Source organism: Triturus cristatus, chromosome 8 (genome assembly GCF_964204655.1).
Source record: "Triturus cristatus chromosome 8, aTriCri1.1, whole genome shotgun sequence".
Lineage (NCBI taxonomy): Eukaryota > Metazoa > Chordata > Amphibia > Caudata > Salamandridae > Triturus > Triturus cristatus.
In genome coordinates, this window is record NC_140591.1 from 809809646 (window position 1) to 809837087 (window position 27442).

Genomic DNA, 27442 nt, shown 5'->3' on the forward strand with positions numbered 1-27442 from the left:
AGAGACTTGAATCTCGGTGAGTGCTGGAACCAGGAAGAGATGTTTTGCACTAGATGCTGTGCTATTCCAACAGTATCTAAAAACCTGTTAAGAGTGCTATCCTGCCTGCTGTGAGGAAACAGCGGAGGAGTGGCACGTTTTCTGCCTGTTTTGGAACAGAAATTCTGCGATAAACCCACCAGCCATGTAATTATCAGGTACTTATGACTGGTTACAAGGGAAAAGTTGAAGGAGGGTGACGTTGATGGTTGAGGCAGATGTTTTGATGCGTGTGTTGTGTGTTTCTGTGTCCTCCATGCAGATCGCCTATACACACACCTAGACCAGACCCCAGACGCAAGATCCCCAGCAGTATTTTTGCTATATCCCTGTTCCTTTTCCCCGGGGTGCGCTTCCTCATAGCTGTGTTACGTCACACTGTGGGGAGAGGCCGTGTCCGGTGGAGGAGGGAATATACTCAACCCGACATCGTCCCTGCTGGCTGCTACGCAGAGGTTAGTGATTCCTGACTCCTTCTTGAGCTGCTGACACCTGACAGATTGTCAAGCCCAAGAACGACGCCCAGCCCGGACGATGGACACTAATGTCATGTTGTCCTCACTGCTGGAGAGCCTAACAGTGCTGCAGCAGGAGGTACAAACTTCGCGTTTAGAGAACCAAGACTTACTTAAAGAAGTGAGCACGTTACGTAGGGAGGTTGCGGGTTTATCCCGTAGGGGCCCAGGCTCGAGTCCTTACATCAAAGAAGCCACTCTCCACCCCCCTTCCCAAACAGTCCACCCTCCCTCGTCCTTTACTGCACATGGGGGTGGGTTCCTCGCAGCCTCTCAAGGTCCCCCACCGACCTCCGAGTCCGTTCCAACTGTCCATGTGATCCAGAACCTCAGTATTCCATTGGCACCCCCGGAACGCTTCTATGGAGACCCCAAGAAGTTTGAGACTTTCCTTAATCAGTGTCAGCTGCACTTCTTGTGTAAGCCTACCGTCTTTCAGGACGAAACGGCAAAGACAGCCTTCATGATGTCCTACATGGGAGAGAACGCGGCCAGTTGGACCATACCGTTGATGGAAAGAAACGACCCTGTATTACACAAGTTCGCGGAATTCTGTTTAGAGATGAGGAAACTCTTTGATCGGAAGTCCCATATGATGTCCCTGGATCACGAACTCTTTACCCTGCGGCAAGGGTCCCAGGACCTATTATCCTACATCACCTCGTTTAAGTGTTTAGTTGTGGAGACCGATTGGCCCCAAGAGAAAAGAACCACCCTATTCTACCAAGGGCTGAGAGGAGATCTGAAGGATGTCTTGGCACAGGTAGTACAATTGCCCCCCACGTGCGCAGAAATGATTGATCTTACGGTACAATTAGAACACCGGTTACAGGAGAGAAAAGGGGATAGGAATAGAGGGGAGGTGCGTCCTCTATATCCCCGTCCTAGGCCTCCGGTTGATGATCGCTCCAAGGAAGCCGGCGGACCGGAACCAATGCAGATCGGGGGAATCCGAGGCCCCCTCACTACCGAAGAACGTGAAAAGCGGAGAAAGATGAAACTCTGCCTCTATTGTGGAAAGGGAGGGCATTTCATACGAGAATGCCGTGCCAGGGCTCAGCTCCCGGAACGGAGCAGCACGCCAAGGGCCCAAGCCTCCTTGGAGAACAAAGGGCTAGCGGAAAACTAAAGAGCTCAAGTCAGACTGAGGTCACTGGTTCGGGTAAACAACGCATACCGATCTCATCTGTCATTGCGAACACCATCCAACCTGCGGTGGCACAGTGAGTCTTGGCGTCTCACTGTGGATTGAAGGGTCTACCGTATTGCATTTGGAGGCCTTACTTGATTCAGGAGCCACAGGAAACTACATGGACCTAACATACACAAGGAACATTGGAGTGTCTTGGGAAAGGAAAAAGAACCCTGACAACGTGAGATCCGTGGACGGCTCAGAGTTGCCGTCCAGACCCGTCGTAAGTCATACCCAACTTCTCCTGATGCGGCTTGGTACGGATCACTACGAGCACATATCATTTGACCTTATCGACGCACCCCAGTTTCGTCTCATCCTAGGCATGCCATGGCTCACCTTGCATGACCCCGTTGTCAGCTGGGCTGCCCGCACAGTGTCCATGTGTTCTCAGTACTGCAAGGTGCACTGTACAAAACAGACGACCGTGCCAGCGACTGACTCTTAGACTCAAGCCTTTCTGATGGCAAACGCCTGTATTACAGTAGCTTATGAGAACCCGGTCACGTTACCTGATGCCTACCGGGAATACCAGACCCTCTTTGACAAACAGAAGGCAACCCAACTACCTCCACACAGAGCCCATGACTGCCGCATCGAGTTGATCCCCGGAGCGGACATTCCATGCAGTCGGGTGTACGCCCTGACAGAACCAGAAACCTGGTACTTAAAAAACTACTTAGAGGAGAACCTGGCCTCCGGATTCATCACTCATTCCTCTTCTCCTGCATCGTCCCCTCTTTTCTTTATACCGAAGAAGGATTGTGACGAGCTATGGATGTGTGTCGACTATAGGGCGTTAAACCGTGTGACAGTAAAAAACCGCAACCTGCTCCCTTTGATTCCTGTGCTCTTGGATCAACGGAAGGGTGCCCGTTACTTTACCAAATTAGATTTGAGGGGCGCATCTCACCTCGTCAGAGTAAGGAGTGGGGATGAGTGGAAGACCGCTTTCCGGACCAAATTCGGGCTATTGGAATACAGGGTGATGCCTTTTGGGCTCTGTAACGCCCCAGCGGCCTTTCAATATTTCATGGATGAGGTGTTGCGAGGCCTCTTGGACGTCTTTTGTGTGGTGTACATAGACGATATCGTCATCTACTCTCCCTGTCTAAAGGACCACGTCACACATTTCAAGGCAGTGTTGGAACGGCTCCAGAGACATTCCCTGTATGCCAAGCTGGAGAAATGTTTGTTCCATGTTCAAGAGGTAGCCTTTTTGGGCTACGTGATCAACGCTGATGGGTTTCAAATAGATTTCAACAAAGTGGAGGCAATCACCCACTGGAAGACCCCACATCATGTAAAATCGGTACAAAGTTTCCTAGGATTCGCCAACTATTACCGGCGTTTTATCAAAGACTCCTTGAAGATTATCCAACCCATTTCACGGTTATTGAGAAAGAACGCCCCTTTTGTGTGGGGAGAGGAGGCTGAACAGTCATTTCAGGACTTAATAAATAGATTCACCCAGGCCCATTATTTGCGGCATCCTGACTCTTCTCTCCCTTTCGTGGTTGAAACGGATGCTTCCCAGTACGCCCTAGGAGGGGTATTGTCCCAGCGACATCCACATACAGAACAGCTACACCCTGTGGCATACTTCTCCAAGAAACTCACCGCCAGCGAAATAAACTATTCCATCTCCGACAAGGAGTTGCTTGCCATAAAACGGGCCTGTGAGGAATGGCAACACTATCTCCTGGGAGCGCGCCACACAATCTAAATGTACACCGATCACCGGAACCTATTGTTCCTTAAAACGGCCAAGGCACTCACACCCCGACAGCTGCGATGGACACTCTTTTTCGCTGATTACGATTTCGTCATCAAATACAGACCCGGACCACAAAACGGGAAAGCAGATGTCCTATCCCGCTTTGAAGATCTTGAGGACCCCGTAGACACAGAGACTCCGTAACCCCCCTTGATCCTCGCGGAGGGCACCATCGAAGAACCGACCCTAGCCTTACTCTCCTCCCAGAACTTCCTAGATGAAGTGAGGACTTCCTTAGCCGGTATCGATGTACAGGCATGGATACAAGAAGAACCCGAACACAGAGCGGAAGACAAGAACCTACTTTATCATCACCGAACACTGTATGTGCCGACCACCGGTCTTCAGTTACAGGTCCTGTTATGGGCTCATGATAACGCTTTAGGAGGACACTTGGGAACCTACAAAACGATCGCCTGTATTGAACGCTCCTTCTGGTGGCCTACGGTAGAGAAAGACACAAAAGAGTACCTCAGTGGGTGTTCAGTGTGTGCTCAAGGAAAAGCTGATCACACCAAACCAGTGGGACTGCTGCGACCTTTGCCTATCCCTCCTCGACCCTGGCACACAGTATCAATGGATTTTATCTTGGAAATGCCCCCTTGCAGTGGTTACACGGTTGTGCTAGTAGTCGTGGATCATTTGACCAAGATGGGGCATTTCATACCTTTGAAAGGGCTACCTTCATCTTCCGAATTAGCCCTTATCTTTCTGCAACATGTAGTCCGAGCCCACGGACTGCCTGGCGTTCTCATCACGGACAGAGGAACACAATTTACCTCCTGCTTTTGGAGAGCGTTATGCAAAGCCATGAACTTCGATGGCAGACTGTCCACTATCTATCACCCCCAGACCGATGGAAAAACGGAACGCCTAAATCAAACCCTAGAACAATACCTTCGATGTTTTACCCTCCAGAGCGATACAAATTGGGTCCCCCTACTGTGGACAGCGGAATTTTCCCACAACAACTCAGAACACTCCACACTAGGGTGTTCTCCATTCTTCTGTTTGTACGGACACCATCCTAACATGCTCCCCTTTGAATGGCCCGTCCACTCACCGGTCCCTAGCGTTCAAGAACATCATGCGCATCTAAGAGCCGTACTCCAGGACGCAAAACAACACCTCAGTAAGGCTCAGGCGGCACACAAACGATTTGCAGACCGGAAGAGAACCAAGGAACCAGAATACAAGTTGGGGGACATGGTGTGGCTAGCTACTAGGAACCTGCATCTCAAGGGGGCCAATAAACTGAAACCTAAATACATAGGTCCCTATACCATAGTAGAAACTATTAACCCCGTGGCTATGAAGCTATCCTTACCCCCGTCATGGCGCATCCACCTCGTTTTCCACGTTTCCTTGCTCCAACCATGTCCTCGCCACATAAGGATGCCGGAACGTCACCTCCCTTTAGAAATTGAGGGACAGGAAGAATATGAAGTTCGGGAACTCCTCGATTCCCGTTTAGTAAGGGGACGAGTGCAGTATTTGGTGGAATGGAAGGGTTTTAGAGTGGAGGATAGGACATGGGAACTGGTACAGAACCTCCACTGCCCTGATCTCGTTGAACGGTTCCACGAGGCTAACCCTGGAAAGCCAGGATGACCGCCGAGTCGGTGATCCTTAAGAGGGAGTTCTGTCATGCTCCTTCACTTACCGAGCCGTAGACAGAGACGCGATTATCGCGTACTCCTTCCCAGAGTGAAAGGGCGCAGGTGTGAAAGGGCAGGCGGCCTCCTACACTACAACTCCCCGAAGGTCGTTTTCCAAGCCGGCTTCCTACACAAGCGCTTCCGGGGCAATGGGGAGGCGCTTGACAATCCCTTCCGGACGAAAGCGACGTGCGGACGCTTTCCTTCCCGCGGATCGGAATCAGCCGATCATTGCCTTGGACTTTATCAGAGTTGTGCGTCCAGAGAGGACTTTAAAAGGACCTTGCCAGTGGTGTGTTTGCCTAGACGTCAGCTACAAACATATGCCCTCATCCTTCCCTTCTCGCTGAGTGGTTTTCCGGCGACAGCGGAGCGGCGAGAGAATCTGGAGCGCTCCTCCGGTGTTCCTTTTTTCACCTTTGGGCAGCGCTTCCCGTTTTCCGGCTAAGAACGGACAGGTACTGTGCAAACCCCCCCCCTCTGAGGCGCATGTAGGATTTCCCTTTGTACTTTACTTACGATATGTTATTTGCCCTGTATTCCTATGGGTGTTCCTGGCTACACTCAGAGACTTGAATCTCGGTGAGTGCTGGAACCAGGAAGAGATGTTTTGCACTAGATGCTGTGCTATTCCAACAGTATCTAAAAACCTGTTAAGAGTGCTATCCTGCCTGCTGTGAGGAAACAGCGGAGGAGTGGCACGTTTTCTGCCTGTTTCGGAACCGCAGACAAAAATCGTGACTTTCTGGAGCAGAAATGCTGCGATAAACCCACCAGCCACGTAATTATCAGGTACTTATGACTGGTTACAAGGGAAGTTGAAGGAGGGTGACGTTGATGGTTGAGGCAGATGTTTTGATGCGTGTGTTGTGTGTTTCTGTGTCCTCCATGCAGATCGCCTATACACACACCTAGACCAGACCCCAGACGCAAGATCCCCAGCAGTATTTTTGCTATATCCCTGTTCCTTTTCCCCGGGGTGCGCTTCCTCATAGCTGTGTTACATCACACTGTGGGGAGAGGCCGTGTCCGGTGGAGGAGGCAATATACTCAACCCGACATCGTCCCTGCTGGCTGCTACGCAGAGGTTAGTGATTCCTGACTCCTCCTTGAGCTGCTGACACCTGACACCTACTCACCTTCTGTTAGGAAGTGCACACTGGGCTGTACCTTGATCTTTAAAGTAGAAGTGCTTGCCTTGCAGCAGAAAGGGGCCATAGAAGTAGTGCTTGTGGAGTAGAGAGGGCATGGGATTCTTTTCCATGTATTTCTTGGTCTGCAAGAAGGACAAGGGCCTCAAACTCTCTCTGTTCCTGAAATTTTTGAATGGCGTAAAGCATTAGGGAAAATTAAAAATGGTTTTCATGCATGAGATCTTCCTTACCTTGAATGCACAGGATTGGATGGTGCCCTTTAATCTTCAATCTGCCAATCCTTCCTCCTCAAAGGCATTATGTCTGCTTCATGGCGGGGTCCCCGCATTACTTGTTTGCGATACAAACACTTTTGATCCCATGACTGTTTTACCAATTTTCTCTAAAGTGCTGGTTGTGGTGGTGGCTGGTCTCTGGAGGTAAGGAGTAAATATATTGCTATACTTGGATGATTGGCCAGTGAAGACAGGGTACGCAGCACTGTTGGACCAACTGGATTGCACCCTTACCCACTGACTGGACTTCTCCATCTAGAAACAGAAGGCCCTCTTCATTCCAACCCAGAGGTTGGCATTTATTGGTGTCATCCTGGACATGACCGTTACAAAAACTTTTTCCCTGCCTTGGAGGATCTCGAAAATTTTGGATATGACACTCATTGTTCAGATTCTGCCTCAGAGTCTGTCTTTGCCCAAAGCATGTTGTGCTTCAGGGCCTTGTGCATCCTGTTTGTGCCACAAATGATGGGGTGGATGAGATCACTAGTGATGCCTGAAGAGACACTGGCTTGAGCATCAAGAAAGTCTCTCTGCAACGGTGAAGATCTTTGTCTCTGTTATACCAGATCTTGGTTGGTAAATGCGCCATACCAACCTCATAGTTAGTTATCCCTTGTGTCCACATTAGTAACAAGCCACCATAGTCATCAATGTCTTCTCATTGGTCTTGGGTGTTCATTAAAGGGAAATAGCAATTTAAGACCTTTGCTCTCATCAGGACAACTGTGACCAAATGTTTGGGCCATTTGCCTAGCCCAGAAGATATTTCCCCTTTCCATCTTGAGCCATAGGGTATAAACCCAGTCAGACAAAACTACTGCAATCCATGATATCAATCGGCAGAGCGCAGCGTGTTTATGGGCACAGTGCTGGGAGGCTTTGTGCTAGTCTCAGTGGGCTCTCAGATGAGGAATGTTTCCTTATTGACCGCTCATCTGGCAGGCACTTTAAATGTTACGGTGGATGCCTTAAGCCATATTTTCCTGGAGGATCATGGAAGGTAGCTCCATCCTGATGTGACGGACATCATCTTCTACCAGCTTTGCAGGGAGGTCCACCCTGCACCAACCTCTTTTCCATGGCTCTAAACAGGAAATTACCTATTTTCTGCACTTGACACAACATTGTTCCCTGGGTGTCGCCTTCTGAATGAGAGGGTAGTAGGGCCTGCTGTATTCCTTTCCTCCCATTCTACTGCTTCCGAAGATTTTTCAGAAGGCGTGGTATGGTGTACAGTTTTCTCCCCCCCCCCCCCCCCCCCCCCCCCCCCCAACACAGTTGGGCAAGGAGGACTTGGCAGATCTGATGGAAATCATCGTTCAGCCTCTTCTTCCCCTCCTAGACAGAATTAACCTGCTTTCACAGCTTGTGCCATTGCCCGGTCCTCCACCTCAATCCTCAAATTCTTGGTCTGCACACGTGGAGAATATGATGGATCCGTTAGGTTACTGACAGAGACAGTGGATGTCATTTTAGCTGCTCGAAAACTAACCTCCAAATCTTTCACTTCTATCTGTTAGGACAAATGTATTTCTTGGTGCAGGGCTGCAGACTTAACCCTGTACAAGGCTCTTGTGCTTTGCTCCTTCCCTTGCTCAACAAGGTTTGCACTTTCTAACATTAAAAGCTATTTGGATGCTCTTTTTGCATTCCTGTTTCTTCCTGACCAGTCGACTTTATTCAGATTGCTTCTAGTGGCATGTTTCTTGAAAGATGTTTTGTTCATGTTTCTGCTTGTCCCCTTTGTTGTTCTGGGTGGCAAGTACTTCAGCTCTAGTTTTTGCAGGACCCGTTGGTTTAGCTACCGTTTACTGTCTTTCCCATGGACAAACTGGTTCACCACACTTATTGATCCTTTCTTCCAAAGTGGTATTCACCTTCAATATATGAGTGTCTATCTGTCTATTGAATAGAGACGCCTCGCCCGGAGCTTTTTAAAAAATGTTATAACGTTACTTGGAATCTGTGAATGTTGCTTAGGCTTTTTTAACAAACCTTAGTTTCGCCGCTTTTTAAAAAAACGAACATTACCGCTTTTGTTTACTGGAAATTGGTTGGGCTTTCCGTGACTGCGGGTGTGCTTGAGTTGGCAACTGCCCGTATTGTCCATAACCAATAGGAGCGCTAGCCATCAGCTGGGAGGGGGGGCGGAGCCCTAGACAACGATGCAGGCTTTAAATTCATGCCTGCAGCGAGGACGCGTGTTGTATAGAGACGCCGCCGCCCGTAGCTTTTTAAAATGTGTTATAACGTTACTTTGAATCTGTGAATGTTGCTTAGGCTTTTTTAACAAACCTTAGTTTTGTCGCTTTTAAAAAAAAACGAACCTTACTGCTTTTGTGTACTGGGAATTGGTTGGGCTTTCCGTGACTGCGGGTGTGCTTGAGTTGGCAATTCCCCGTATTGTCCATAACCAATAAGAGCGCTAGCCATCAGCTGGGAGGGGGGCGGAGCCCTAGACACCGCAGCAGGCTTTAAATTCATGCCTGCAGCGAGGACGCATGTTGAATAGAGACGCCGCGCCCAGAGCTTTTTAAAATTTGTTATAACGTTACTTTGAATCTGTGAATGTTGATTAGGCTTTTTTAACAAACCTTAGTTTCGCTGCTTTTAAAAAAAATTAATATTACCGCTTTTGTGTACTGAGAATTGGTTGGGCTTTACGTGACTGCCGGTGTGCTTGAGTTGGCAACTCCCCGTATTGTCCACAACCAATAGGAGCGCTAACCATCAGCTGGGAGGGGGGGCGGAGCCCTAGACGACGACGCAGGTTTTAAATTCATGCCTGCAGCGAGGACGCACCGCTGGCGCGCCAAAGGCATGCCCTTCTGCGCCTGGACGGTGCAAGGGGCATGTCATTATGGTCAAAAATACATCCTACTCAGAGGCCACCCTTAAAAATGTGGCACCACAAGATAGGCAAGCACTTGATCAGCAACTTTGCTTGAAGTTGGTAGAGCTAGACCTCCTTTGCCCTAACCCTTCATCCTACTGTAATAAACAAAAGGGAGGGGGGCAGAAACCTAGACAAACAGCTCTAGCTAGATCTGAGGGAAGCCAACCTCTTAATAGAGATCTTAACATTATGTACCTCAACACACAATCTGTTGTTAAGCATCAATTGGAACTTTTTGATCTCTTGACCACTAATTCACCAGATATGTTGTTTCTGGTTGAAACATGGTTAACAGAGGAGTCTTCCCATGAGATATTAGCAGCCCTCCCTGAAAATTATTTTCTATTACAAACTAATAGTTCTTCAGGAAAAAGAGGGGGTGGGGTGGCTGTTGCTATTAAGAAAGGATTACCCTTCATTGCCATTTCCCATTTTGAAATCACCTCAGTCAACAATCTTGTGATCAAACTGGATTCTCCAAACAGTACACCAGTTTATGTACTTTTGTACAGACCTCCCACAGCGATGCCAGATTTCCCTAAAGTCTTAGCCAATAACATTGCATCTTTGACCGTAGATTGTGACAAAGTTTTGATTTTAGGCAACCTGAACTATTGGGCCAACAAGGTGGAAGGGGTAAAATTGTCAGGGGAGTTAAAGGAGTCCCTGGCTAGCTTAAGTCTTACTCAGCATATCCATTCCCCCACGCACATTAAAGGCCATACACTCAATCAAGTGTGGTCAATCAATCTTACACTCCAGAATCTGACCATACACATGGTTATCAGTTTTAATGTGAGGGATATGTCGCTGCATAAGCCGTCACTGCCACAAAAAAGCAGTTTTAGAAACTGGAATCGAATTGACATGATATCCTTCTTGACTGCATTAACTCACGAACAGCCTATTCCTCAGGAAAACCTGGACAGTTTTGAGAGGGAGATTACAAACTGGCACACTTATGCTATAGACATCCATGCCCCCTTACAGATCAAAACCTCCCGCCTAATGCGACATAAAGCATCCAAATGGTTCACTGCTGATCTAAAAAGCTCAAAACTTAACGTGCGCCAAGCTGAAAGGAAATGGCGTTAAACTTTCTTAGCACAGGATAAAGCACACTATATTGCAAGTCTTACTATTTATAAAAGAGCCATTCGGGAGGCTAAGAGAGTTTTTTTTACTAATAAGGTTCTGAACTCGGACAATAGGTCAAGGGAAATTTTAAAGATTGTGAAGGAGTTATCTACTCCAGGACGCGTGACTCCGCCTATCACAGCAACACAGGAACTTTGCAATGATCTGAACTCCTCCTTCGTGGAAACAATCAAAAAAATCCAGGACTCAATTGGCTCTAGCCACAGTAGCCAAACTGATCTTCCTGCTCCTCCAAACTCTATCTCTTTGACAGCCTTTCCTGGTCTAAATAGGAAACTCCTCTTTGGCCTTGTAAATAAGATAAAACCAGGCTCCCCTAAAGAGGTATGTCCTCTTCATATATTAAAAGCCATTTATTTAGCGTTTCCTGATACTGTCCTTCAGCTTTTGAATCTTTCTCTTACCCAAGGTACTGTGCCTTCAGTTTTTAAGGAAGCAGTGATTATTCCATTGCAAAAAAAGCAAGGCCTGGATCCTCCTAAGCTGGAGAATTACAGGCCTATATCTCTCCTCCCTTTCCCTGCTAAGCTATTGGAGACCCATGTAGCCAGATGTCTTAGCTTTTTTCTAGAGGCCTCTAACTTTTTGGACACTCACCAGGCAGGTTTCCGTCCATCACACTCTATGGAATCAGTTATATTGTCGGTTATAGATGATCTTAAAGGCCAGGCAGATGTGGACTGTACTCAGGCCCTTATACTCCTAGACCTGTCTGCGGCATTTGATACTGTTAACCACGATATACTGTTGGATCGTTTAGCCGCAGCTGGTCTGGGGGGGCTCAGCCTTGGATTTGTTTAAATCCTTTCTAGAGGGCTGCAAACAATCAGTGTGGCTCTCACCTTTTATATCCAAAACTGTAGATATGAGCTGTAGAGTCCCGCAAGGTTCCTCTCTTTCTCCGATTCTTTTCAATGTTTACATACGTCTGCTCATTTCCAGTCTCCGGCAGATGAGGATTAAGATTTATAATTATGCTGATGATATGCAGCTAATTTTTACTATTGAAGAGTCACCTAAATCAGAGGAATTCGTCAGGAATTCCATGCTGTTCATCAAAAACTGAATGAACAACAGTCACTTAAAATTGAATTCCGAAAAAACTGAAATAATTGTACCGAAAAACAAACTCATGCACTGGACTCCCACACATTGGCCCCCCTTAGCTTGGCTCTGCACTGCTCCCCAAGCCGGTGATTAAGAGTTTGGGGATACAAATTGACTCGGATCTCACCATGAGCTCCCAGATTGGATCAGTTACTTCGGCCTGCTTCGTTCAGCTTCGTAAGCTGCGCAAGATTAGAAGATTCTTCAACAGAGAGGCTAGTATCCAAATCATTATCACCCTGATTCTTTCCAAAAATGATTATGGAAATGCATTGTATCTTGACCTCCCGCAACATCAGAAGCACCGTCTTCAGATGAATCAGAATCAAGCAGCTAGAATCATCTATCAAAAGGATAGACGATGCCACATTAGCCCACTGCTGAAAGAACTCCACTGGCTTCCAGTGGAGCAACAAACTATGTTAAAAACAGGATGTATCCTTTTTAGAGACATTCAGGCTACCCGTCCCAGGTATATCTCATTGAGAATCAGCAAGTATGCCCCCCAGCGCAACCCTTAGATCTATGTATCTGAATCAATTGGTTGTACAGAGATTCAGACGTAAACGCACTGGAGGATCGCGGTTCTCTATACTGGGCCCGAAACTGTGGAACTCATTGCTGATTACTCTGAGACTTGAAGAAGATTATGTACGGTTTAGAAAATTGCTCAAAACTTGGCTTTTTACTTTAGCTCATAATTAGACTGCTTCGGCTTCGAACCCTCCCTATTTAACTCATAGCGCCAAGAGACCGTTGGTGAACGTGCACGTTAGAAATACCCACAAAACATAACATCTCTTTACCCTTTTTCATCCCTCGGGATTGAATAAGCACCAGTCTGATTTACGCTCATTACATAGCAAGAAAACTATACTGTTGACACTCCAGGACAACACGATTGAGGCAAGAGATGAGGAGACCTTTCACTTCTTATTCTCATTGAGCTTGTCAGCCACGTTTTATATGGTGACACAGAAACTTCTTCTCAGGAGACTACAGATGAAGCACATGTTTTGGAAATGACCTGAAGGGCGGTTCTCCTCCTTCATATCAAAGAGAATGTAGTACATACGAATGAGCCTTTTTTCAGTCATTCTGAATAGACTGGTGTCCCACACTACTCCCTACTCATACCCTTATTATTCAATATCTTTTTAAAACTCCTGTTCAGCATTCTTCAAAACAAGCATTATCACGTCTACGCGAAAGACAGGCTGGTTTATCTCCAAGTCAGTTAAATGATTCAAAATGGGATAAAACTAGTAGGTGCTAAAAGTGACACTTCATGATGGGACAGAACCTCAACACATACAACCCAGAGTTAGCATCAAAGCTCCAAAGTTGATTGATATAACAACCACCTTTGCCAAACAGGCAAGAAATCTCTGCTTCATTTTAGATGCATAATTATATTTTGAAGCACAGCTTGGAACAGCCTCGTAGCCAGACTTTTTCAGAATAAAACAACAAAAATATGCTATTGCATACACCAATGGAGTTATTTGTAACATGGCAATAGAAGGAACATGTTAAATGCAGGTTAGGCTATGCTCCCCTTGGAGGACTTCCCCAGTACTAAATAACCCATCTTTGGTAGCTCAAAATGCAGCAGCTTGCTTTATTTTGTAAACCAAGGTAGTTTTTAGTATGGCAAGTATTGAACTAGTTTATTAGCTGCTGATCTCTAAGGGAGTTGCTTTTAAAAGCTGTATCTTGCTTACAAAATAGATGCATTTACTTGTCCCAAGCTACTTCCGGGTAAAAAGTATTAAATGTACTCCCACTCGAACTCTCTCATTGCTTATTCAGGGTAGACCCTGGAAAGGATATTAGACATCTGTGATAATTATCCCAAGACTTTGGAGCACACTTCCGATTCAGATAGGAAATACACCTAATCTAATTAGCTTTAGAAAAGCAATCATAATGTTCCTGTTTTTAAACCAGTGAGAACAATGCCCTGAGTTGCCATCCTCTACTTCTCCTAAAGGACTGACCCCTGTATATGCTATGGATTCTAGAGATAATTCGTTTTGTAGTGTGCACCATATAAATGCAATAAATAAATGATTTGGTCTGGTGATTTCAAAGAACTGTGGTCCAGATTTCCCCATGTTAATGTTTCATAACCAGCTTTATGTAGCTACACGCTGAAACCAGGAGATAAACCTGTCCTTGTTGGTCCCCATCTCTCAGAAAGTGAAACAAGAACTATAATGGTGGTCATTGGAGAGAGACGTGCCAGTGGATAGTCCCGTTCCTTCATCCATCCGGGAATGTTTATTTCTGTTGTTTTTTATGAGTGCAACACTTGGCTCCTTAAAAATCCATGTTTTATGTACTTTAGTGGCGAGGGCCTTACTTATCAGTGTTCTTTTTCTGAAGGACAATGTATTGATACCCCTCAAGCTAGTCTTTCGGCAGTGTAACTTTTGATCTGGATTCTGAAAGAGAAGGAGCTTGTCTGATGTGCATATTGTGGTGATCAATTGCTATCAAGTTAACTCTTTCAGCCCCTATGAGTGAGAGCCTCACGAAGATGTGGTTTCTCTATTTTTACTCACTTTTGAAACTGCAGCTACTTATAATAGACATAGTTACTCCAAAGAGCAGTGCAGTGTGTGATCAATCTGCATCTTGAAGGGAAAGAATCCTCATTCCTTTTTAATTTAATTGGAATGGTTTCTCTAGAAGTTCTCCAGTACCTCTGATGCCAACATGGCTTAAACAATTGAGGTGCAAGGGGTTCTTCCGGGTACTGGGGAAAGGGAATCCTTCTTGGTCACATATATTTTTTTTGTCAGGCCTTTTGGAACTTAAGTATCTCATGCCTGCCAACATCTAGGAGATCTTACATCACAGCAGAGGGATATGGTTATTTGTGTTTGTATTCTATTACTTATCATGTCCATTTAATTCCTGAGCCTCTAATATTTTATAATTCAATTGCCTCTAGAAAATGTGGACATTTTTTAGTTGGGCAGAAAACTGTTTATTGGATTTCAATCAGTTGCGGATAGTGAGTGTTGGAAATTGCCCTTTCTGCCGTTTCACCCCCATACTTTTTGCCTTCCTCCTCCCCGTTTTGCTGAATTTGTTTTTGTTGGCTTTAGGACTCTGGGCACTTTACCCCTGCTAACAAGTGCTAAAGTGCATGTGCTCACTACTTATGGTAACTTTGGCTCATCCACAATTTACATATTTAATTTACTTGTAAGTTCCTAATAAAGTGCACTACATGTGCCCAGGGCCTGTAAAATAAATGCTACTAGTGCGCTTGCAGGACTGATTGTGCCACCCGCTCCAGTAGCCCTTTAAACATGTCTCAAGCCTGCCACTGCAGAACCTGTATGCGAAGTTTTAAAATGCCAAGTGGACGTGGCAAGCTATCCCTCTTGCCAGGCGCAAACAATCCCTTTTAATACATATGTCACCCCTAAGGTAGGCCTTGGACAGCCCAAGGGCAGGGTGCAGTGTATTTAAAGAGTTGGACATGTACTTTTTAAGTTTTACATGTCCTGGTAGTGAAAAACTCTTAACTTTGTTTTTCACTACTACAAAGCCCTACCCTCCTATAGGTTAACATTGGGATTACCTTATGACATGTTACAAGTGTAATTTCCAGTTGGGAAAAGATAGATATTTCAAGTTTGGTGTCTCTCGACTCACAATTTAAATTCACAACCTATGGTAAAGTTGAATTTTAAGTTGCAAGTCTGAAAATGCCACATTTAGAAATGTGGCCTTTTCTTACTTTAACCATTCTGTGCCTTCTGTCTGTCTCTGAATACACTGGGGTGGATGACAGGTGGGCTTTGTGCATTCCTTCCAGACAGCCACACACAAAAGGAACTTAGGTGTGACTGATAGGGGATCAACATCCTGATGAGCCATCATGGACAGCATGGGAGGGAGGGGCTAACACTTACACCTGAATAGGCTGTGTCTGTTCCCACACAAAGGGCTGCATACCTCCCTGTAGTGAGTCTGGAGCCAGGGCACGAAGGGTAGGGACTCTGTGCACTACACAGGCCTCACTTTGATGTCTCCCCGACTTCAAAGGCACAACTGGGTATAAGTACTGGACCTCACACACCACCACTTCAGTACACTGTGAACTTGAGGATACTCTGCCAGGGAGAAGAACTGCTGTGCTGCTAAAAGGGCGGTCAGTCTTCAGAACTCTGCTGGACTCCTGCTCCGCTGTGTCTGTCCTGCTGTCTTCCTTGCCTGGGAGTCGGAAGGACTGGACCTGTATCTCTACACCACAGAACCAAAGTGACTCTAAGGGCTCTCTGGCTTGCCTATTATTCTGAAGTCTGAGGGACAGCCAAGACTTCCACTAACTGTTGGGTTTTGCCCTGCCAAGTGGTTCCGATCCAGTCTTGGGCCCTTGGAAGTGGTTCTCTGTGCTGCAACTAACAAAATCCACACATCCCGTTGTTGTGCCTGACGGAACTGATGCATCTCCTTCGGCGCCCACTCATTGCCTGCTTCAAGGATATTTCTTCGCCGGCTGTGCGGTTTGATGCATCGCCTACATTGGAAGAAGTCACCGACGCATCTCGATTTGCGCGGCTCCGAACCGATGCATACCCTACATCAAGAGGGATCCACCCCGATGGTTTGCCTCATATGCTCCATGCATTAGGCCCCGTTGATAGCGCTACAAGATACTTTTTCTGCAGGACATGGTTGGTCACTGTATCCGACCCATGCTCCATTGTGGTCGGCCTGAACGTTTAGGTTTGGCCTGATCAAGCTTGTCCAGATAGCCCTGGTTGGCGCTTTATGCTTTCAAGCACTGAGGGCCATATGTATCAAGCCTTTTTCCCGTTTGCAAACGGGCCGATTCTAAGAATCGGCCCGTTTGCGAATTGGAAAAAGCCTTTTTGGATGTATCATCCCAAAAGGCCATCACAAAATAGAGAATTGCAAAATTTGCGATTCTCTATTTTGCGAATGCAGTTAAGGAATTGCAAATTGTGATTCCTTAAATGCAATTCTGGAAGCACCAGAAATTTGCTATTTGGCCTTAAGGAATTGCAAATTACCACCAACTTCAAGTTGGTTGTAATTTGCGATTTTCTTTAAAAAAGCACTTTTTTCATTTTTTTAAAGTGCCATATGTCGCACATACATGCCCTTAGGGCATGTATGTGCGCAAAATGTGAACACATGCATATTTCAGGGGTGCAACAGGGTGTCCTTTTGGCACCCTTTCAACCTTGAAATTGCATTCTCAATTTGCGTTTCTCTAATTGGTAATCGCAAATTGAGAATGTCTTCCCATTCATTCCTATGGGCCTCTTAGCCCATAGGAATGAATGGGAAGGTATTCCGTATTTGCAAATCTCAATTTGTGATTCGCAAATAAGGAATATGTAGGATTCGCAAATTTTTTAGCAAATCCAACATACATTGCATTTTGAGGTTCTCTAATTGCGATTCGCTAAAAATCACAATTTGAGAATCGCAAAACTCTTGTTTGATACATATGGCCCTATATTTGTAGATATTCTTTAAAAATGTATAACTCCGGTTCTTGTTTTGGTCTTGTTTTGTTAATTTAATTAAGCTCTATTTTTCTAACCTGCTGTGGATTATTTTTGTGTGGCATTTTTACTGTTTTGCTGTTTGCAGTATTGCATAAATACTTTAAACCTGATTTCTCTGTGCCAAGCTACCAGAGGGTGAGCACAGGTTCATTTAGGGTGTGTATCTAACTTACGCTAACTAGGATTGTTGTCCCTACTTGGAAAGGGTACACACCTTTGCCAATTAGGAAAATTTCTAGCTGCGAGTGTCTCAGTATCCGTCTTTGTAGCATTGTAAAAAAAAGGCCCATTATTTGGCACAATTTTAATGACCTGCATCCTAACCACCTTGAAATGAATGGGAAGGAAAATTGCCCTGGGATAAATCCGTTGCTGCACCTTGCATTTTCTGGGAACTTTTTGACCCTATTCTCAGTTTTTCAGGTTGAAAATAAGGAATAAAACATGAAATCTGCTCATCTACATCATATTTTTCTTCATACTGACATCTTTTCCTGTAGCAGATTCTTTCAGGCAATAATTGAAGAAATGTGTACAAGGGAAAATAATGAGACAAAAAGCTTGTAATCCGAATTTGGGTACAAACACCTTGTTCACCAACATCTGGATTTACCCAACTACTTGGATGAAGGGCTATTGTGTTGTCCTATATCTCATTATTGGCTAAATGTGGTATTCAGGTCAAGTCTTCCGGATTCTGTCAGGTAGCTATGGGTACCTATGGAAATTCTGAATTGGAATGTGCTTTCCTTCCTTCATCGTGTTGTCAAGTACATTTTTAATGAAACTACCCATATGTTCCTACTCCTTTATCATTCTCTACTACTCCTCCATGCCCCCACCCCCTTTTAAAAGCAATATTTTATTGGAAATAAAATCTAATATTTTCTCTTTTGGATTCCAGTTTTGTAGTTTCTCTGCCCGTGGGATGAGGGATTTGCAGCATGTTTCCTTTGATAAGACAAATGGTGTGCAACATTGAGACCAGGAGATCCCCAATGTTCTATCACCTGGCGTTTGCCATGAATGAAGACATTTTTCTAACTGTCTTATTTCAAACTAGTTGGTGTCAATCCCTTCCACTATTGGCAATAACATTTCGGATTTTAGCTCCACTTTATTGAGTGAAAAGATAAACTAGTTTCTGTAAATAATATTGGACCTGCAATAACCTTTGAACTTGGGAATTGTAGAAATAGTGCTTTTTAGGTGTGACTTGACAACAGAGAGCTCTGGAGTACCGACTGCTCCCAGTTCTTTATACATAAGGTTGTGGCTACTCCCACAGGAGTGTTTCTTGCTCACCTCATCTAATGCTCCTGGCACTTTGGCGTATCATTCTACCTCCTGTGGAATGCTTGCACTGCAATGCATGAGGGGTACTTTACATTTCAGAAGTATGATGAATAGTCACACATTAAATTCCTTATTTCTTTGATGCACTGCATAAAGAAGCGAATAGTTATCTGTTTTGTGTTTCACTGCAACAGGCTTTTTAAATATTTTTGAGACCTCATTATGCTTTTGGCTTTGTCAAATCATGTTCCTGTTATGGACATTTTTCTCTGCAAAATAGACCCGTCCAGTATTTTATTTCACAATGGAACGTTGATCTGAACCAATCACCTTGCCACACGTCGGAATATATCCTGTGTTTTGGAGTTCTTACGCATAGCTTGAGTCTTTACCTGTGCTGATGTACAGAATACCAGAAAAGTGTCTCTTGTGATTGCAAGGCCCAGATTCCATATGTGCAGTTGTAATATTTGAGGCTATAACTCGAGTGTCCTCGAATTCATTTGTGCTTCAAGGAGTGTACTCGGTCACCGGTGGCTGGAGAGTGGGAGACCAACTTCTTCCCACGACTGTATCATCCTACGCTGCTGGCAGTCATTTTCTGAATATGGTTGACTTTGCTGCTCCAGCCCTGATGTTTTGCATACTAAGTGCAGCACAAACCCATCTGTGTGTGGGTGGGGCGGAGGGGGTAACCCAAGGTCCATCTGCTCTTTTCTGCAAGAGTGCGTTGATGTAAGATTACACTAATCTGGTTGCTTGTCAGGACAGGTTAGTGAAAGCAGGCGAAGGGCTGAGATCTGGAGGAAGGCTCGCTCCACAGAAAGGCGCAAGCTGCTGCTCCTGTCCACGCCATGTGAAGTGCAACAGGACATGCTCATCGTCTGCTTTCAGTGCTCCAGATTGCCAGCCGAAGTGTGTGTAATGATACACACACGCGCATACACTGATGCATGAGTGCGCTGGCGCGATTTCATAAGTGATCACTGTGAACTGCAACCATAAAGATAACCTCCCTGCAACAAAAGGAAAAATAAACAAGTTTTGGTGCAGTGTTTGGTCTTGTAACCTAACCCTACTTAATGTTGCTAGTTTTCTTGGAAGATGTCTCTAAAATGGCGGCCTTGTACCCCGGAGTGCGCATGCTTTTTTACCTTGCCGTCTGTTGCCGTTATTTCTTTGCCTCCTAAGTGACAGTCCTTGATCTTGCAGGTTGAGCATCCCATCACCGAATGCATTACTGGCCTGGACCTCGTCCAAGAAATGATCCGCGTTGCCAAGGGTTACCCTCTGAAGCACAGACAAGAGGACATCCCCATCAACGGCTGGGCGCTTGAATGTCGAGTCTACGCCGAGGTAAAATGGGTGGAAGAGGTGGTGGTAAAGCAGTTGTGTCAAGTTTGAAATACAAAGCCTGTTGCTGTGATGGCACACGATCTCTAGATGAAAACTGAATAACCATAGAACAGTGTCTCCCAAAATGTGGGTTGCGAAAGTCCAACCAATATATAAAGATTCTTTACTTACCTTTTCACTTTTGCCGCTCTTCAAAGATAGATGTGACATGGGGCGGCTCCTCCATGAGAGCAGAGCAGCGTCGCCCCGCTAAAAAAATGACACCAGAACAGGTGGAAAACAAAATGGCAATAAAGTTTATTTATTACCATTTCATTTTTTAGCAACCTGTCCTGAACGGAGTGTCAGGACAGTGCGGGGCAGTTGCTGCTGAGTGGCAGAAGCGGGGAGCTGTGCACTTATGTTTATAGTGCACATGTCCCTTTGGCCAGCTGTCTTGCGACCGCAAGCCAGACATGTGCATTTTAAACTTCTCTAACCTAGCTGTATTAGACAGCTGGGTTAGAGAAAGCACAGACCTCCAGTGCTCTTAAGAACGTTGAGAGTCTTCTTTCTCCAATCCTGTTGCTTCTCTCACAGCGTGAGAGCAGCGCCAGGATTGGGTAGTACGGGTTCCTGGGTCCAAAGCTTCTAGGAGCAAAGACACCCAACCAAGGAGGACGTTGTGTGACAAGGTAAGGGCCTTTTTTTTAATTATTTTAATGCCACCCGTATTTTGCTCGCCCACCGCCCTGAATACATGCCAGCCACCACTGTAGACCTCAAACGTGGGGCTATTTCTTCTGACAAATTGCTGCTTATGTTTAACAAGAGGGTTGATGGTTACAAAGTCTTCTCACTCTGCAGTCAGAGAACGAAAAGTAAAGTGAATTATGTGACAATCTTGCTGGGGGACAGGGAGATGGAAAAGAAAAGCTGCAGGTTGTCATTTTTTGTAACACACAACAACATGTAAACACCTGTAAATGAACTGTACACATTCAGCAGTTAGGAAAGCAAAAATGAAGTACATATTTTTGTTATTCTGAAGTGTGATGGAAAAACTATTTTCAAAGGATCAAATCAAATCAAGACACTTATTGGTAATAATGCTCAAATGATAAATATTAATTGAAACCTGATATCCACACATTATCATTTGTGTGCAGTGTAGTTTTATTAGTAAAGCTACGTGGTGCTACTTTATTGGCCCTTTCAATGGGAAATGTCCCGTCTGTGAATGGCAGTGCTCTACCACACAATGCTTTGGTTACATTAAAAAATCGCCAGCCTCATATCCATTCAAGCTAGGTGGGTCGCGAAAATATGCCGTTCTAAAAAATTGGGTTGTGGTTCTAAAGAGTTTGGAAAGCTATTCTATGATTATCTGTTACATTTTTAAACAGTTCCTTCTGCACTTGATTCAAAAGCTTTACCTTTTAGGGTGCTTTTAATTTTCTAAGCATGTGACCAATTCTCAGACACCTGGAAATTATTTCTGGGAAGCCATTGAGAATTTGCAGCTAAAAAAATTGTAAGTTATGTATCCTTTTAGCAGTTTGCATCTTAGTGCGTGGCAGCCAAGAATATGGCTTTCCTCTTCCCATTAAGGCCAGCAGTTTTCTGCAGTGAATGGAATGAAAAGTTACCAGTTTGAGTCTTTTAGCGGTGGTGGTGTTCGATTGAGGCGCGTGCACCAGCGAGGGCGATTCAATCTGTTAACTCGGGGGGAGCAGCACAACGTTTGACATTGGCCGTCAAGGACAGACACGCTTTTGGGTGGTACATGCCCATGTGTGTTTTCGTAGCCCGCTAAGTAGCGTTTTTCCATGTCCTTTCAGTTCTTTGTGTTGCCTCTGGCATTCTAAATGTCTCTGTGTCTGTTTTGTCTCGTCTCATCTGACACAACAGCAATTTAAAACTTGTTATGCTAATCGCAAGATGCGTGTTAAACACTTGAATAGCAGGGAAATGTGTCACTCTTGACTATAGTAGCTCTGAGGCACACCAAGGAGCAACAATAGGGCCTCTTGCAAGCATGGTTTAAAGCACTTATTTGAAATAGGGCTGCCAGTGTCTTTTCAATCCCCCTTCCTGCTTGACCTTGTTTCCAGTGCTTTATCAATGGGAGTTAATGCTTGTCTTGTTTTGAATTTCGTTGCAGGACCCCTACAAGTCCTTCGGCCTGCCTTCTATTGGTCGTCTTTCGCAGTACAGAGAGCCCCTGCATGTTGAAGGAGTAAGTTACACTTTTCTTTCTTATTGAAATGTACTTTGCAATGATGTACTGCACAGTTTTCAGTGCTTCAATATGCCGATGCCATTTGAATCACATGACTGCATATAGACCAACATCTTCAAAGTGGAAAATTTGGGGTTCAGTTGAGAGCTTTTTCACTCTCTCGTCTGCTCCCGTTGGAATTTCCGAATTTTCGACGGAACAAGGGGCGAGTATTTGGAGAACGCTTAAAATTGCAGCAATAGGCTCTCAATTGACCAAACTTTTTCGGTGAGTAGTTGTACACTTGGTTGGGCTGTATTTACTGTTATACGTCGAGGACTAAGAAACGCACTGTGGTCGCGCCTGTCCTCCAAATTCAGAGAATTGGAAAGTCTACCCGGCTTAACTTAGAAAAAACATTTTGGGTGGTTGAGCAATGCACAATCATCACTTGCGCCACACCAAGTTGACCACGCCTAGCGGAGATCTTCCCTTGCAAGGCTGACTTACCGCTCAGACTCTTGAGCCTCCAAGATGGATGAGCTTGAGCAGGTTTGGAAGGTGACCCCCATTGAAGACAATGTTTTTTGGAGGGTGGACAGCAGTTCTTAATTTGTTTAAAAAAAAAAAAAGTGGTGCCAGGGCCCTTGTCCGGAGGCCACTGCAGCTTGCACCACCAATTGACCCTGCCTGCACTGGCAATAACTACTACTAACCATGACACTTCTACAAGAGTGACATTTTGGACTATTCCAGGTTGCCCAAAGCTAAAAGAATGGCTTGGGCGGCTGGTACTAGTCAATTCTAATGTATAAATAATTATTAAACAACTGTTCTTGTACTTATTTCAAAATTAACCAGACACCGTCACCATGTGGTGGACTGTTGTAAGTATCGATGCCGACAATTAAGTGCTGTTGCCAAGCACTGGAAACCACCGGCTCAAATTAAGCACTGGTGAACAGATTTTCATGACTGGTGACCCTATTCAAATCTATAGAAAGCCTTTTGCCTGCTTAGGAGTCGAGGATGAGTCCATGGAGGGTGACACTTTCCTAATAAGGATGAGTTTAGAGGTACGTTTGACCTCTGAACACATTGAGGGTAATCTGCTACGTTTCCTGGTGCAATCAGGTCCCCTTTAGGAGCATCTTCTGGCACTGCGCCTGCCTACAGAGGCAGACTGCGACAATGGCCAAAGACAGGGCTTTAAGTGGGCCGGGTCTCACCGGGTCTGAGCACCGGCAGTTTTTTAAAAGGGGCCCTCAAAACGGGTCTCTATCGGACTCTGTTTTGTGCCCTGGCACAGGCGGGCTCTGTTTTGTGCCCTGACACAGGCGGTCCGTTTTTTCCTGGACTGCAGTGACAGCAGGCACATGGATGTGCGCATGCTCACACTGCTCACTTCTGGAGAAGTTACGGCATGAAGTCAAGCCTGGTGAGCGTTGTAGGGAAAGGCAAATCCTTTAAAGAGTCATTTTCTCTCTGGATTTCCCTTCTTTTTTTAAACTAAGGAGCAGCAGCATTGTCCTGGTGTCACCAGGGCTCTAAGTGGAAGATTTTTCAATATTATATATAACAAGCCATAGTTGCTGCTTATTCATCTAATGCAAATAACCATTGACAAAGCCAACAGTCCTGACTTGTGGGTATGATGTTACTTGTTGTATCATATATCCAGATGCATTGACAGAAACAACAAAATACAAGTCGGGGGGGGGGGGGCACACTATGCTAAGCAGAGGTTTTCTAGTTTGTGTTTTAAGCCACGCCCTTAATTACATTGGCCACGCCCCTTTGAGAGACCCTCCAGTTTTTTTCATCCCACTTAAAGCCCTGGCCAAAGAGCGTGAAGTAAGTTCAATATTGGAGTGTCTGATTAAGACAACAGGAGCACGCAACATATTTGCCACCATTCGGCCTTTCTATTAAACAGTCCTTTTCCTTCTGCATGGAAAGAGCCAGGACATCGCCTCCTCTGTGGTAACGAGCAGTCTGGGCGGTAAGTGTATATCGATGACTCCCAGGCTGCCGGCGGAGTGACAAGGCTTCCACCGTTGAGTGTATGATCATTCACCCCACTTACGTGCATGGAAGGCGCGGAAAGCTTCGCCAAGAGGAATTGTACATTTAGAAAAGAGGGATGGGGCAAATGAGCGAGGAGTTGTTTGCTTTTTTGTGAACTATGTTGCCTCTGCGTTTCCTGAGGGGGCCTGACCCTTGCTAGCCCTTTAGGCCTCACGCTGCGCTGAGTCTGAAAGCAGCAACAACCGCGGAGAGTCCGCGGATAGGCAAATGAGACTGCAAGGCTGCTCTTAAGCAGTTACTCATTTTCAAAGACGACCTTTTTTTATTATTATTAAATCACAGTCTGTGATAATTACGCTGATTGTCAGTCGCGTTGGATGCATTAACGCCAGCTTGCAAGATGTCAAACATTTTGCCCTTACAAGGTTTTTTTTTTCTTTTTTTGCAATTTGCAGTTTTCCAACGTGAGACCTGTTGAAAGTACAAGTGATAATGGACAAGACCGTACCCCCCAGGGCCGTTGCCCCACCAAATCTTTCTTCAATTAATGCTGCAGCAGGAGCCTTATGCAATAACGCCGGCGCCCATAAGCCGACCGTCTCGCGAAGAAAAAACAATTAAAATGCCTTAAATGTTCTGCGTACTGCTGTTATTTGCTTGTGTGAATGTTGCATGTCAGCTAAATGGACCGAGGAGCCGATCTGGTGATTGGGTGCATGGGAGTGCGCGCGAGGCTTTGTCTATCATTATTGTTAGGAGCAATCACAATGATGCCAGCAGGGCAGTGGGCGCGTTGACGGCTGTAATTACGTATCTCCATGGTGATCACTTTTGGCCTGTCACGCAGGCCCGCCAGTCCCCTCCCTTGCACGCATTTAATCAGATTGGGCTGTCACTTGTCAGGTAGACATGGCGGCCTGGGAGTTGGGCGGAAGGGGGAGAGGTGAATTGAAAATGAAGGGTGGGAGATGTTTGATAGCTTCACGTGGCCCGGCCTCAGCGCCGAACTCGACGGAAAGACATTTTAATTATGCCGAAGGCATCCGCCGCCGTGGCTGGAGGATTTCATAACAGTGGGCCGGGCCGCCTGCTTGGGGTCCACTCCCCGCGCCGCGCTGCAACCCAACAGCTGCTCGAAGCGGGGAGCAACCATTACCACTTTTTCGGATTTTTAATGATGACACAATTGGCAACGGCATTTTTCTATCAGTATATATTTAGCTGTATACACTCACACGTGTATGGTTAATAAAGATATATATATACACCCGCGCAGGAGTATTTGTATGCGTTGTTGAATGTGCTCAAAATAGTATCGTAATCTACGTTTATGTATTTAGATACTCGACTCCGATACGCGCAATAATTTATTGTAATGCCATTTTAAAGGGTTCTAAACATGCTACAGACACGAACGGATGGTGGCTGTAAATGTCACCAGATTTGAAAGATACAAGAATACAACACGTTATCCGTTACGCTTTTTTTTTGCCTATTCCTGGATCCTATTGGCTGAACATCTGTCATTCATAGGAATTACCTGCTATCTTTTGCGCCTTGTTTTGTCTGGGAAGTCAGGACTGCCTGTCCCAATTGGGCCACATTAGTGCCCGATTTTGATGATAACAACTGCAAATATACATTATTTCACCTGTGATCCTTTGCACAGCATCTAAATGCAGATTATGTTAATATTGAAACAAATCCTACCCCTAGGGGGAATGACAGTCGCCCTCTTCCTCCGAAAAGCAGAGTTAAACAAGACCGTTCACTGTTTATCTTTAACACTATTAAATAATGTGTTAAAGTTTTAAGATTAATTTGCCATGCGTTTTCCCTGGTGGTATTCGAGTATTAAAAAAAGAATCAAATAGAAATAAAAGGCAGTAATAAATGCACAAGGGGTATCCTTGCCGTCATTTAGTAAATTAAGTCATCAAGGTGCCCTCATGTGAATAGCACAGACAAGACACCGCCTGCTGACAGTTTCTCAAATTAAAGTATTAACATCCAGCTGCCACTGTGCCGACCTTGTACTGTCTTGCTGAGACGCCGGTTTGTTGAACGGCTTCTTCAGGTGAAAATGTGCACCGATTTTCCATCACTGCGCCTCCCAATAACCTGCAACCTCCAGTAGTTTCTGGAATATGAACCCTGCTGTTCCGGTGGCTCTTCTGCCCCTGAGGTTCCCAGGATGCACTGGTCAGTTTTGTCTGGATGGGCTTTTTCTGTAGAACATATTACTCAGCCTTACGAAGGCCTTTAAAAAATATATATATTTATTCCTTACGACTTGACATAGATTTTATAGGCAGTAAGCAGTTGATGAAGTCACACAGAGAGGTAATCCATATTCTGCTAAATCATAACCAACACGTGTGCTTCCTGACAGCAATGCCATTCATTAACAAGGCTGATTTTAAGCACAGCCCTCAAAAAGGACACTGTTGGGGTGGACAGCAAAGGGCGTTTGTGACTGGCATAGACGTTTTTCAAACCGCTGCCAAGCAGATCTCCCAGCATTCCTTTTGCAGGTTTCTCCCACCGGAGTCACCAAAAGGGGGAACAGTGGAGTTAACATTTGAAAGGAGATGGTGGGGGATAGGAAAGCCAAAGCCTTGGTCAAAAATCCTACTCAGTACCTTTGCGTTTTGCATTTCTTTTGAGGTTGTGCTGTAGAAAAAGTACTGCAGAAGAAAGGAATTTGGACTCAATGCATATTACCATAAAATGTTAATTATTTCATTATACTAGTAACTGAATGGAATCTTTTTTTTATTTTTTTAATTATTGGTTTTGTGCATTAAACAAATAGAACATTTGTGTTTGTAGGTGCCTCGGAGCTTTGCAGGTACATTATTCCAGACTGTGCTGAAACATCAAGATATTTACCATTAAAATGATGAACAGCTCACGACCTCAGCCAGGCTTCGCCTAATTGAATTATACTATTTGCATGCTGCCTACCTCACCCCAGAACTCCTACATAGGGCGGAGTTTCGCCCCTCTCCAAACTACACGTGATGCGGACAAGACCCGTCTGACTTCTACCACATGATTTGGACATGCCTTAATCTTGCCTTGTATTGGTCAGCTATAGAGTCCGAACTCACACAGGTCCTGGGCTGGCAGGTTCCCCTTGACCCCATACGTCTCATCCTGGGGGTAATGGATGGCCCGGACGGTTCTTGATCAGACAAGCTCTTCCTTGGGACAGCAGTTGTGGT

General features: G+C 45.3%; 1 protein-coding gene across 1 annotated transcript in view; it reads left to right on the forward strand.

Annotated features, from left to right (window-relative positions):
- The window catches only part of PCCA (propionyl-CoA carboxylase subunit alpha), a 2516110-nt gene that overhangs the window by 1191391 nt on the left and 1297277 nt on the right, over window positions 1–27442 (forward strand). Inside the window, exons 13-14 of the mRNA XM_085622263.1 lie at window positions 19844–19987; window positions 22131–22205. Of these exons, the coding sequence (XP_085478389.1) occupies window positions 19844–19987; window positions 22131–22205 (219 nt within the window). The remainder of the gene's footprint in view (window positions 1–19843; window positions 19988–22130; window positions 22206–27442) is intronic.